At 44.6% G+C, this 14,601-nt stretch overlaps 1 protein-coding gene across 1 annotated transcript in view; it reads right to left on the reverse strand.

The window, feature by feature from the left end:
* Positions 1-13,649, reverse strand: part of LOC102061823 (sucrase-isomaltase, intestinal) — a 60,060-nt gene extending 46,411 nt beyond the window's left edge. Inside the window, exons 1-5 of the mRNA XM_074540024.1 lie at positions 13,593-13,649; positions 10,605-10,839; positions 10,030-10,132; positions 9,796-9,941; positions 51-219 (exon numbers count right to left, since the gene is read on the reverse strand). Of these exons, the coding sequence (XP_074396125.1) occupies positions 51-219; positions 9,796-9,941; positions 10,030-10,132; positions 10,605-10,839; positions 13,593-13,638 (699 nt within the window). The 5' untranslated portion in view covers positions 13,639-13,649. The remainder of the gene's footprint in view (positions 1-50; positions 220-9,795; positions 9,942-10,029; positions 10,133-10,604; positions 10,840-13,592) is intronic.
* Positions 13,650-14,601: the final 952 nt, after the last annotated feature.

Here is a 14,601-nt window from a genome sequence, read left to right on the forward strand (position 1 = left end):
ACCTCCTTTTGGTGACACAAGCTAGGACAAAGTGTTGCAGAGTGAATTACCGTTGGTGCCTGGTCCCTGGCGTACATGCCATAGGTAACAAAGTCCATGTTGTGCTTGAAGGTCGGGTGCTCGTGTTCACCAAAGCCATACACAGAAGTGGATGGCACAGCGGTGGTGATCTCAAGGAACTGGTTGGAGAAAAACAGATCAACCAGGGGACTGTCCCACCTGTGACAAACAGAGACAGACAGAATTAGTTTGTTTCTCTTTGGAAAGTACTATTCTAAGTTCATGTCTGGCTATTTATACTTTTTATGTATTTTGGAGAATAACAGTATTAAAAATTCATTAAATTCTATGCATGTGTCTAAAGTGCTTAACCTAACACATTAAATTCATCTTGCAATGGTTGAAGATATCTCATCTACTTATGCAAAAAGAATGCATCAATATAATTTTTGAAAAGAGCAACTAAAACAACAGAAGACAGACTATAAATCTATTATCAAAATAAGTGGTTGCTTATGCTATTTCTATGACAACCAACGTGAAAGGCTAAAAATTGTTATTACACAGTAGAGTTCAGAATACTTAATGAGAACAACAGACATTTTATCAGCTTTTTTTTAATGTTTTGCTGTATCAGGACCCAAATGCCTCCAACTTCATGTAGGTGCCTAAAATAGAGGTATACTTTTCTCTAGACTCTGTTTGAACAAGATGTTTTTATTGTGATGACTCTCCTGCTTCTCTCACCAGCTTAATGCATTTATTTCTATTGAATCATCTGTGGACACAGGCTCACATTTTAATTAGGTGCTACATTCTGTTTCCTATCTCTAAAGCTATAATGAGCTGCAAGTTAGATGGGGGATAACATAGTCAAGCTGTGGAGAAGTGTTTTGTTAATGGTCATGTGTATGCCATGAGTAGCTCATTTAGACAGCACCCTCTCGAGCCTTGTTTAACCATGAATTTGTTACAGCTAATTAAAATAAATGAGCCCAAGCCATAGAGCACAGAAGTGGCATAACTCTCCTTTTAATGTTCTTCTGTCAATGATTTTGACAAAATTAAATGGTTGATCAAATTGACTGGTAAATCAGAGAAATGGGAGACGGGCTGTGTTGGTGGCAGCAGCTCTACCCTCATGAGGACAGCACTCTGGTGAGTGGCCTGCCCCCTGTGCCACCAGCACCCCTTCCTGGGGACAAGTCCCTGCTGCTGGGAGGGATTTAGGGGGCACCACTGCTCCCTCCACAGTGGCAGGCTCTCCCCTCGAGGCTGCAAGCACAGCTGCTCATGGATAGGCTCTACCTTGCCTCTCCATGCAAAACTCAGGCACAAATTATCCCTAAACTTTCCTGGACACATTCAAAGTCACACACAGGTACTGAAGGGTCTGTGTGTTTTTTTAGAAGCCTATTTGTCCTTTCTTACAAGCAGAAGAAGTAAGAATTTGTATGTAACTCTTGATATGTTTTTTTGCCAGCAGGAACCCCTCCCTCCCTCCTTTCCATCATCTCCACCTACATGCAGTACTGAATAAAATTATTTTCTTTTAGGAGGGTTGTGCATGCAAAACATCCCTGAGAATTAGATCCAGTCTTTCACAAATAAAGGCCTTTCTGCAAGAAGCAGTTGCTGTGCAAGAATAGGGATGGGCTCTGGAGCTGTATTCCTGCCCAAAGGAAAACTGTCACACAGCTCTGTTCTGTGCCAAGACAGGAAGGGTCACTGCTCTGAGCAGACCAGAGGGATAAGAAAACCTCAAACTATACCAGAGGGGAAATGCTTTTGAAAAGTTTAAATATCTGTCCCAAGTCATTGAGCTCTCCCCATGATGTCTGTTCAGAGGGCATGAGGCTTTGTATATTTGTGGCACCCACATTATGGCATGGACATTTCCTGTCATGAGAACTCTTAGTGTTACCATGGCATTAAAGTATAACTTCATTAAAGTATTACTGCAGCTCAGCAAGTCCCCTTCCTGGCCATGAGGGTCACTGGGGTGGTGCAAATGACAGCCCTAGGAACAAGCCTTCTGCCCCACCGTATCTCTACATGTTGTGGAGAAACTGGTTTATGACTCATGCCTTCCTTCAGGCAACTCTACCTCTGCATGACATTGCCATAACAGTGCCCTGCTCTGCACCCTCCATGGCTCAGCTCCCTGGGGCTGCCACCCCCACCAGCACAGCTCCCCATCAGCCTTGTCCTTCCCTAGACCTCTGCATGCCAGCATAGCTATGCACTAAATATAGCATTAACCATGACATAAAAAGGCTGGTAATGACTCTTTTTTTCTGAGCATCATTATGTCATCTCCATCTGAAGGAAAGCATGAACAGGTTTTCCCCTGGCACTATTCTCTGCCTTCACTCCAAGCAGCTTCCCGAGCCCTTGTGCTCTCCAGCACACCATGGTAGCTGTTGTGCTACTTCATGTGTTTGCTCATGTAGTGTTGGCAAGGAGAAATCATTTAAATGAAAAAAATATGACATTCCTTAAAACCTTGGATGCAATAAAAGAAAATGTCATATTTCTCCCACCTTCCCTCCTGCTGGCTTAAAGCAAATAGAAGGAACAAAACAGGAGGGAGCATAAAATGACATTATGTTTGCAGGAATTTGCATGGTTCTCCTTCAAGAGTCCTATGAACCATAAAACCACTGTGATGGACAACAGAAGGGGTCTTAAAAATGTAAAAACACAGCTGAACAGTTGCTCACTGTCAAAAATGCAGCCCCTGATAGAAGTTAAACAAGGCAAAGTCTGTCAGGACGAGAACCCTTCTTTTTTGCACAAGAGGTAATAGCTGCAGTCACATTTACTGCTGAAAGTCATAAGCTGTTAGTGTGTCTGTGGCAGGAGCACTCCTGCCCATGGAAATACAAACCAGCCTCCCCACACATCTGCCTGGCCCATTGTCTTTGAGCAGTCCTCCTGTCCAAGGAGTCTGATTGAGAAAAGCTGCTCTTTTCTTCCATACACAGTGCACCATAAAGAGTAAAACTCTAATTTTTACCTCTTATCAGGAAAAAAAAAAGAATGACTCGGATTGAAAAGGTCTCTGTAAAAATTAACATTTTTGACCAGCAAGGGAACTAGTCTCACACCAGCAGTGAAGCCATGGCTATCAGGATGAAGCATAACTGGAGTGGACCAAGAAAGCAGTATTAAAAGGAAGGTGAGTAAGCAGGTAGATAAAACATCCTGCTCATGTTGAAGCTCATGACTAACATTGTCACAATGTTGAGGGGGATGACTAAAAGGCTGTACAAGATGGTTTTCAGGAGTGCAATCATCACTCCTTTGTAATATGAACTGGACATGATGATTTACCTCTCTGAACAATACTCTGCTGAGGTTTATTGGAGGCCAGTGGCTGCAGAGTGTGCAGTGGCCCAAAGCACTGATTCACCTGCCATGGGCAACCAGCTGGTGGCACTTCTAAAGCTGGTCTGACAAAACCTCCAGAATGAGCAGACTTGGGACACAGATTGATACATCATTAGGACAGGCAGTGTGCATTATCTGGACATTCAAAAGTAATTTTAAGTCAGGAGAAGTTTGGTCTTTTTTTTTTTCCTTCCTGTTGCAATGAATCCTGGAGAACTGAGGTCATTAATTGAAGTTGTAAACAACTGGTCCACTCGGTCACTTGGAGAAAACATCCTCTATAACATCTGCTTTTCTTGGCCTCCAGACCACCCATATATTATCTGTGTGCAAATTTAGTTGTAAATTCCCATGGCTATCCAAAAAGGGAGTCTAAGCCTCCTGGCAAAGCTTGGGCACACCCTTCCAGACAGCCTGGGCTACCACAGTATGCACAGGCTGCCCATAAAGTGCTAAAGCACCCTAGGGAATGGGGAGTACACACTCTATTTTCAAATGAACCTGAAATAAACTGATTGACTCAGCACACTGGAGCTGCTGAGGAGCATCACCTAAGGAGCCCAGATCTCAGATTGCTAAAAATACATCCACTGACTGCTGGTTTTGGCTGGAGCTAACCTTCATCATAGCAGCTGGTATGGGGTGATGTTTTGGATTTGTGCTGGAAGCTGTTGATAATTCAGGGATGTTTTAATTACTGCTGAGCAATTCTTAACAGAGCACAACAGGGCTTTGCTGCTCCTTACACTGCCCCACCAGCAAGGAGGCTGCACAAGTAGCAGGGAGGGGACACAGCTGGGATAGTTGGCCTCAAGGGATATCCCATACTATATGGCTTCATGTGAGCATTAAACCTAGCAGGAAGGTTGGCTGGGAGATGGCTGCTCAGGGAGTGGAAGGTGTCAGTCAGATGGTGGTGAGTAATTGTTGTCATTTGCATCACTTTTCTTTCTTGGGTTTTATCTCTGTTATTTTCCTTTTAATTGCATTATTATTATTATTATTACTGTTATTGTTGTTATTATTATTATTAATAATATTATTATTGCTACTACTACTTTTACTTTTTTTCCCTGTTATTAAACTGTTCTTGTCTCAACCCATGTATTTTCTCACTTTTACCCTTCTGATTCTCTCCATCTTTCAGTCAGGTGTGAGCAGGCAGCTGTGTGGTTCTTGGCAGCTGGCTGGGGTTAAACCATAACAGTTTTTCACAACAGCTGTATTCCTTATTAGCTGTAACTCTTGGGACACCACTGGAGTGCAGAAGGTCCACCAAGACTGAATTTTGATATGTTTATCTTACTTAAAGGTGATTTGTCAAGTAGGTGGAGAAAATCAGCAGGAATAATCAACAGATTTTCCACAAACATGACATTTATAAAAAAATAAGAAGTGTATGTACAGTTATTGACACATTTCTGCTCTACTTCTACTGTATTCATTGTGTGATATCAGGAAATGTCCTATAACTCACTGGATATACAATGCTTAATTTTTGCTCTGAAAAACACTTGGTAAGTGATATACCTATAATATTTCTTGGCTAGGTAACATAAATCTTAATGATTAGAAGACTAAAATAATGGCTCCTACAAATTAGGAACTAGCCCATTCTATCCATGATGCATACAATTTCCTCCCCTTGCTTCCAGCAAAACTGCAGTTATGACAATAGCATTATAAATCATTCTAATAGCCTTGCCTATGTAAAACACCTTCGTGGTAAGTGGTGTCTGTGCTAAAAATAAAAAAAGGCAGCTGAACTCTACAGCAGCCTTTTTGGAAATTAGGGAAAATCTTTATTAGGTTTTTTGTGTAGTATATTCCCAAGTGCAATAGCAAATGAGGTATTCCAAATGCTTAATAGAAAGTAGTCCCTATCTGGCTTGCAAAAAAAATGTTCTGCCTTCCATTATTTGTGTAACATCATGAAGGAAAAGCCAGGATATTAAAGTGGAGAATCAAATCAGTAGTCCATCCCTCTGCAGCCTGTCTCCAGCAATGGCCCAGGCCAGATATCACAAAGGAAGGCACAAGATGTCACTCAGAGCCAGTCTTGCAATAATCTGCTTATGGAGGAAGTTTCTGGCTGTTTTCATAGAATTAACTGATGTTGTGAAGCATGGAGACAGAAGCACTTGGGGGTTTTATTTTCCTACAGATGATTTTTTTATTATGCCTGAATGTGTATTCCGCTAGGCCTCCTGTGCCAGTGCTGCCCTGGGGCAATGAGTCCCACAGAGTAATCACACACTGCAAAACAAGCATGTGTTTGTTATTTATCACTGTCTTAAAGCACAGTTCTCAGCCTTTTACTGTGTTTTTGAGAAAATCTGTGCTTTCTTGGAGCCTTCATGCTCTCAGTTGATAGCACCTCCTCCAGTGGTTGCTCTTGTCAGTGTGGCAGGAGCAGCAAGGAGAACAGTGCTTAACCTGAGTGTAGGTGCCACAAAACAACCCACAGGCTCTTTAACTTGCTCACCTGCCTCAGTACAACACAGGATTTTCTCTCCTGTTTTACTAATGTAGGGTCTTGGCCAAGCACAGGACAGCTTCCCATAAGAGCTGCAAGATCAACCAGAATATCCTAAGCAAAGATTTACTTAAAGCCAATAGCTTGACATAACATTTTTCCACTGACCACACCAATTTTGCCAAATCCTTATTTTCCAATCATGATGGGAGTAAAAAGAGGCTCCCTGCAGTCTCCACTGCCCAACAATGCTGGTAGTTTGGGAGCTTCTCCTCTGGGACAGGAGATTCATGCACTAGTCCCTGTCCCTCATGGTTCAGAACTGTGACTTGCAGCCTTAAATCGGATGCAGGTTTCTAGTTTTCTTGTGGAAAGGAGAAAGCACCTGACTTCTGGATGGGAGCAGAAGCTTTGCTGTGTCTCATCTGATCCCCTCGGCATCTCCCTAGTGAATGTGAGGACATGGCACCTCTTTACCTCCATGGCTTTGGATAGCTACTGGCACAGTAAAGGACCTTGCCTGGCTAGTGGGAAAACAGCAGGAGCATTGGAGAGGGAGAAAAGCAGAGCAGAAGGAGGCAGGATGGGATGGGACAGAGAACAGGACAGCAGTGGATGAGAAGGAGAAAAGTAAGAGGGAGTAAGCCAAGAGGCATTGCTGGGAGGACAAAGGGAGGCAGCCCAAGAGCTCCTGGTCCCAGCAGCCCCAGCAGTGCCTGGATCATCTCCCTGCATGACTCTGTCTAATTTTCACCCCATGCAGGCAAAGCAGCAGCTGTCAGCTGATTAGCTTGGAGCAAGCTGAAAATATAGCAGGGTTTGGCCTTTTATTCTTGCTCCTGCCTCTGCTTGAGGTTTGCAATCAGCTGTTAATGTCTCTCCCTTCACACAGTTTACTCCTTTCCCCTGTTATTGTGATTACATGGAGCCCTGAGTTTGTCCTGCCCTCCTTGGGCAGCTCAGCTAGGTCTCCCTGCACGCAGTGAGTGTGAGAAATGCCCTTAAATCACACTCAAAGCCTCCTCTGCCTCTCCCCTGCAGCATTTCTAATGTGGAGTGAAATCATTCCTCACAAGGAGGAGGCTTTGTGCACAGGGGTCCCAGAGTGGGGATGGGGTTTTCTGTAAAGCAGACAGACAGAAGCCTGACACCCCATTGCTTCCCAGCACAAAGCCAGGGATGGCAGGACAGACTGCAGCTCAGAAAGGAGGGCAGGGAAACACAAGTGGGGGCTTTGAAACAGCCACCCAAACCTACACTGTGTTTCTGCTTGGAACAGGCTGCTTCCTTCCCAGGTGGACTGTCAGCTGTGCCAGAGCATGCTGGGCATCATGAGGGATTTAGGCTTTCTTGGGGGGTAGGTCAGCCAGCAGCATGGCTCTGCTAGCAAGGAATAAGAAGCATAAGGAAAAGCAGATTTCTGAGGATCTGGCATTGCTTTACTATGGGGAAGTTTTCCTCAGAGATATTTAAAAGGTCCAAGAGAGACCCCTGGCCTGGTTTGTTGCAGACACAAGTTATTATCCACCCACACCTGGGGAGTGCAACTGCAGCACCTGTTGAAGAGGTTTTATTTGCCCACATCGACTGTTCTGAGCAGTGTTTGTGTGCACACAGAAATCAACAATTGACTCAGCTGTTCATTGAGGCAGTAAGGCCATGGCTGTTCACATCCTAAAGCAGGAGGCTGAAGTCCCTCCAGGAGTCAGGCACTTGCCTGTTTCTCAGGGACACACAGCCTGCCCTAACCTGGCCCGGGCACAGACACCACCACCTGGTGCCCGGGCGCCCTGCAGCAGCTGCTCCCACTTCTGGAGGGAACCCAAAGGAAAAGATTTGGTTTTTAGCATTCAAACCTGCTTTTGGGCAGGTTGAACTAACACGAAAATCTACTTAACCTGCCAGATGCCACCAGTGCACCCCTGGACCCAGGCAGTCAAGTGCAGCCACTGATGGGAATGTTCCTATAATGCTGATTGCTGAGGGCTCATCCCTCCCAGTAAAGTAAATGCAGCCAACCATAGATTTTAGGCCAGGATATATAACCTGCTTTCCTGTTTTGAAAGATTCCATCTGCACAGCTCTTTTGGTAGCTAAGGAGATTGCAAATCCCTCTAAGACAGGTTGTGGAGCTATCTCTGAGCACCTGCATTTCCTCACTCTGACAGGATGGACAGGCAAACAAATGAAGGGGAAGCATTTTTGCTCCTCACACAGGGAGTACAACTAAACTGAATATCATTCAGCTGTGAGAGGAATGGCTCCCTGACAGGATCCTTTAGACTACAGTACTGGCTGTGCCATTTCACATGAAACCAGAATTCCAAGGAACATACAATTTCCCTTTCTGTACACAAAATCCTGTGTCTTTGGGAGCAGCCTTGCCACTGCTTGCAGGACAGAAGTCCATTATTTGTGCATTATATTCACCCACAATTTCCTCTTTCTGGGCTTGGCTGGGTTTCAGGAGCACTCCTTTACCTGCCTGGAGGCAGTGTACAATTTCCCATGGGGATACTGGAGAGCAGAGCATCACTGCTGCTGCTGTGCCAGTGCTGCAAACCAAGGCTGCCCTCTGCCTCCCTGGGCTCTGCAGCACAGCACGGCTGCACCCACACCTCTGCTGCTGCTGCTGGGCGCGGGTCTTGGTGCACAAAGAGATGGAGGGGAATGCAGGAGGCTTCCCCAGGCCCACAGCAGGGCACTGAATGTGCCCTCCTGGAAACCTGCTCAGTGGGGTTGTGTCCCTCTCCTGACTTGCGTTCCTCTGCCTGTCACTGGAGCTGTGCCTTTGGCAGACCCTGCATCTGCTCCATAGCAGTCCCTCCCCTTAGCTGGGACATTTCAAGTTTGATTTATCCAGGCTAAAGCCTTAGGGTCTGGGTGAAGGTGGGGAGGGCTGAATGAGAATGGGCCATGAGATAGGCACTTATGCATTCACCCCTTACACCAGCATTCCAATTAATAAGCCTTTACAGGAAGAAGAAAACTGGGCCTTTAACAAAACCCCACTGTTTACACAGAGCTGTTAAGTCTAATGAGAAATTAAATTATTTTTGTTATTAGAGTAATGCATAATGCATGCATTTAAAATAGCCTGCATAAGTAAGACTTTACAGAATTGACTGTGACATGTATAAAGAGATGCCATAAGACTGTAGTTCAAAAGGATGGTCAGCTCATTAAAAACCCAGCATGATGGTTCCATCGGCAGACCATTCTTGGGGCTGTATGGTCTCATTTGCATCACTCATGTTAAGCCATCCTTAAATTGCTCACTGCTGCATTCCCAAAAACAGCTGCCAGGAATGCACCTTGATTGGGACTCTCTTTCTAAGCAGCATTATGCACTAGAGATGTGTTGATGGAAGCCAAGGAGAAGGGAAATTATGACACCTGGTGACATTTGTTAATGAGAGGAGCTTTGCTGAAGTTAAACTTACAGTACTAGCTTGAGAAAACAAATGGTATTTTTGCAGAGCGACAACTAGAGCCAGTGCCACTCAGTGACATCAGTGGAAATTAGAGGCTTACAGCTTCCACTGCTTTGAGCTCCTTAGACCTGCCTGCTGGAGAGTGTCAGGAGATCTGGCACTTAGTTCCTGACACTCAAATTTCAGAAATCTTAGCTCAGTGCTCTGATAAGTTGAGTTTACCAGCATCCCAAGCCATGAAATTGTAGCCTCAGAAGTTCTTTGACTTATTGCATAAACTTTTATACATGCACGTAGATAATTGTCTGTTACACAGGCACATACCCCCATTAATAATGAAAGTCCTTCCGGGACAAGGCACAAATCTGCATTTACACCACATCCTTTGACCCCTTGTCCCACAGACCCAAGCAACAGAGTGTAGGTAAAGAGTGCTCACCTCATCACACCTAACTTTTACAAAAAGCAATATGAATCATGTGTGGTACTCACAGCACAGTGCCAGTGCTCTTCCTCTTGATCTTTAAGTGCGTGGAATCATCGGAGAACTCCACCTCATAGTTGGCTTCTTCAGCAGTGACCCCGGGGCCATCGATCTTCAGTGGGACTTCAAACCGCTGTGCGTTGGGGTCGTAGAGCTAGAGCGAGGCGAGCAGGGGGCAGGTCAGCTCACTCCTTAGCATGTGTGTTGCTTTGGTTAAATGATTCCAACCCCCAAACACTCACCCTGAACCGCAGTCTGTCCTTGGTCTGGAACTCCACCTCAAAGACGATCGGGGAAATGTCATTTCCGAAGAGGGACAAGGCCTGGCGCTTGTTCAGCGTGACTCTGCAGTGCAAACACGTGCTGGTGACCACCACGAGGGATCACTGGCTGAGACCACCCTCGGGCAGGCCAGGGGAACCACCCAGCTACTCTGTGGCAGCTCTTTAAAAATAAATCATTGACTTACTGAGAGAAATAATCCCTGAGGCCAGTTTAGGCCTTCCTTAATGTTAATGGATAAAACAGAGGCCACCAAAGAAAGGAGACCTCGTAGTTTCCTGAGACACAGCTGCCAGGGCGGGAGGGAGCACTCTGTGCCTGCACCTGGTTTCCTCACCTGAGGTGTGGTGAGAGCACAAGCCCCAGTTCTATGGCAATGCACAGAGAAGGGTGTCCCTTTCCCTCCTTGGGGAAGGAAAGTTTTCAGGGCAATGTGTTCGGGAGAGCGCCCGGGGCGGCGGCGCCGGCCGTGGGCAGTGCCGGCCTGCAGCACCCGGGGAGCCTCCCGCACTCACTCACTCACTCACTCACTCACCTCCAGCCCTTGTCGGTCTGCTCGGGGCCCCCGCTGCGGGCGTAGCCGTAGGGACTGTTCTCCGGGAAGAAGCACCAGGGAGCGTTGGACACATCAGGTGCACACCACGTGCAGCCCCGGGCCTCGCAGGCCTCCCGGGAAGCGCCGGGCTGCGGGTGGCAGTCAATGCGCTTCTGCGCCGCCACGTTGCCGGGGCACTGCGCGTCCTGCTCCTCGCCCAGGCACCCGCCCAGGGCTGTGGGGGAAAAGCCGTCAGAGCAGCAGGGAACCGCGTCAAAAACCCCACAGCACCGCGAACCTCAGATATTCTTGGTTCTGGATGTGCTTTCTCCCCGTCTTAGGGCTGGTACCCATTATCCCATGAACTAGGACTGGCCGAGCAGCTGCCTGCTCATACCGGAGCAAGAGCAGCAGCCGCTTTCTTTTACAAGCCGAGGCACTGGGTCTGCATTATTCTGCACTCAGAGCTGCCTGTGCTCAGCTGAAGCACGACTCGCTTGAAATACTCATACAAAGTTAAATAGCAGCATAATGAAGCTGCTGGTGAGGCATGAGAGCAACACTGCAGGCTGGCAGAGAAGGAGGGAGTCTTCAGTAAGGACTGCTGTCAATATTAAAGTGCTACATTTTCTGTGTAATTATGTTATTCACAGATGTTTTCTAACTATAGAGATACAACTATGTGACAAGCAGCATGTACTTGTATGGTATAAATAGAAAAACAGTGAGTGTATGTGCATATTTGGTTTCTTTCCTGTATCGTATGACAACTGTATCTACACAGTATTAGTAGTTTGTTTTAATATAGGTATGGTTATGAGTAAAGGAAAGTTGCCAGCAGTAAAAGAAAAGGCATATATTAGTCATTCACAGAATCATCATGAAAAAAAACCTGTTAGTAAGGTGCTAAATTTGCCCTTTTTACAGCTGCAAGTCAAGCCCTCTGGTTGAGAGCCTCAGAAGAGCAGGGGGACCACAAGACCAGCTCCCTGCTGTGCTGACAAACTGCTGTTGGTAAATATTCTCAGAGAGAGCAGGCATATCACTGGCAGCATACTTATTCTGAAGTTAATTTATGTAATTTTAGTCATTACAGCAATATTCCAAGATTAAATCTACTTGAACGATAATTGCCCTTTTCTACAAAATGACTAATATCTCTGCTTTATTTTTTTTTTTAATGCGGACTGTTGTGTGCTTGAAAGCCTAAAACATGATTGCTGATGCAGTCTGGGCTTCTCCACAGAAAGAATTCTACAAGCAGATGTGCACAAGCAGTAATTATGTATACTAGAAAAACTTACAGAATGAAATAGTAGATTCTTGCTAGAGAATGCCATCATGCTTCAATGCCCGAGTTGATTTCCAAGTGGGGGGATATGAACACAGAAAAGCAGGAGTGGCACCTACATTTTTTTTTGAGCAAACTCTCAAGCCCCTTTTGGACAGGAACATCTGACACTCAGGTCTGATGCTCCCAGGCTGCTCAGCAGAGCTCACTGCTCCATGCCACCGTGCCTCATTATCATCTTCTGGAGGCTGGAGTTAACGGGAATTATCTGGCTGTTAACCTGCACCAGCTGCTGGGCAGGCAGCATTGGGTTCCCCCTCTTTTGGTGGGGCAGAGAGTCAGGTCCCACAGGCTGACTGCTCTCTGTCCAGCATTCACCCCTCATGATACATCACATAGAAAAGCTCTAAATTCTTATCCTCTTTTTCATCCAAAGCATAATAGGAATATGAATACTCTTCTGCACTCCTGCAATTATTTCTTCTTGGAGCACAAAATAAACAAAACCCATCACATTTCATTTTGGTCTGGAGTGTGTTTTCTAGTGAGAGTCAAATGCAGCATTAGTGTTTTCATCGCTGAAATCAAGAAGAGTATGAGTGAACACACTACAGCAGATTATTAATGTAGTGTCATTTTACACAGGATAGGTTTGTGGGAGACTTTTATGAACTAATTTGTATTGTAAAATACTTTCAAAATACTTCTTATGAACAAGATTGTGAATGACTAACCTAGTTCAAAGGAAAAAAACATTCCCCCAGTAGGAGCCAAGAAATTTCTTCAATTTTTTCTCCCATTAATGCAAAGCTTCCATTTTCCAGCAAATTTTAAAAACAAAGACTTGGAGGTGTGAGCAGCTGAGTAAGGCTGCAACCTTATTCATCCCTTGTTCCTGGATTTACTTCTATTGTAGTACAAACGTGATCGCAGCAAGTGGGAAGATACAATTTTCCTTCCCTACTTTTAAAAATAATTTTAAAGCCATAATTTTTACTGTATTTACAGCTCATGTCTGTAAACATATGAAGACTAGATCCAAACAAGCAGTTGAATATATAGCAACACCTATGGCTACTTGCTGCTTTTCCATGATAATTTCCATGGGAACAGAAGCTAAAGAAAGGCAGTTGGAAAGATATAGATGAAAAATAATCCTCATTGATTTTTAAAAACCTTCACTTTAATTTTGAAAAATTGGATTAAAATTAAGGCATAAGGAATGAATTGAAGTATTACCACACAGTTTTTCATTTAATAGTATAAGTATTTACATTTTTGGTTCATCTGTACATTTCAAAGGCATTTGCTGCAGAGGTTTCATCCTTCAGCAACAAAATAATATGTATTCTCCCTTTACTACTCTCTGGACCAAATTAACCTCTGGTATGGTGGAGTAAAAATTACAGAAAAAAGACCCTAACAAAGCAATAGGTATCTTCAGAGCTGAATGATCCCACTGATTCCCTTTTGACTATGCAGGTGCCCAAGTGCTGAATGCACTGTAGGACTGGGGCATATTTCTAAACAAGTCAGCTCTGCTGTCCTCCCACAGTCACCTCAGGTGGAGTCAGTGCCATGCCTGTTCTCTCCTTTTCTATGGAAAACAGTCATTTCTTTTAACAGCTCTTCTATTGTTAGCACTTTTATATTTTGCTTATGAAGCCTAGGACAAAATACAAATGTGGTGTACTTACCTGCAAGCACAACAGCCAAGAAACACAGGCTCCTCATCTTTGCCATGGTTGAAGGAGGACTTGTGCAGGCAGTCTGAAGCCTTTTATACAAGTCAGGGGCACGATAAGCACTTGTTCTGATACACAATCAGAAGCACTGCAAATAGGTTCTTAGAATTCATATCTTTAATGAGATTATTTGTTACACATGACCTTGACTGTATCTAAGCAGATAAGGTGAGATACAGTCTAATTTTTCCACACACTTTGCTCAACTTCTGAATTCCAACTTTGAGAGGAAAATGTGATTTTTCCATGACTTCTTAGAAAATTAATTTTTCAGAGACCACCTTTGTTTTTTATTTGACACAAACACGTTCAGACAGTGGGAGTCCAGTACTTACCTTTTTCTGATTTCATATTACCTTTTATCACGTATATGGGTTTACAGCACAGATGAAGTTTGGAAAAAAACAAACAGTAGTCAAAGAATTCTCCATTAAAACAAGACAGTGATACTGTGACCTTTAAAAAATGACATTTTTCTTCCAATTACTTGATGGCAAGAACTTTCAGAGCAAAAGTGTGAAAGCTTTGTTCTACGGTAAGACCTGGTTTAGGTGGAATATCTTCCTGGAAGAAAAAAACATTTTAAACTAAATATTTTTTATTACTACATTATGTAACATTAGTGCCTATCAGGAAATAAGCCAAACCAAATATATGCAGTGCCAGGCATCCCTGGAGAGGAACATCTGCAGCCCAGGCCATGGCCACACAGTCCCATGTGCTCAGAGTCGAGCAGCTGGACAGAGGGCAGGCTTTTCCCAAGGCTGCAAGGGAATGTCCTGCAGCTGCAAAACACAATATTCATATGAATCTTGCACCCACAGCCATGAGTGTCCAGCCCCAAAAACAGGGGTCACCAAGCTGTTGGTATCATTTGTGTAGCTTGGCACAACACCTGCTGAGCCAAGTGGAATGGGGACCCTCCACAAAAAGCCTCTCATGTGAGTCTTGTGTGTAAATC

Source organism: Zonotrichia albicollis, chromosome 4, assembly GCF_047830755.1.
Source record: "Zonotrichia albicollis isolate bZonAlb1 chromosome 4, bZonAlb1.hap1, whole genome shotgun sequence".
In the NCBI taxonomy this organism is placed as follows: Eukaryota; Metazoa; Chordata; class Aves; order Passeriformes; family Passerellidae; genus Zonotrichia; species Zonotrichia albicollis.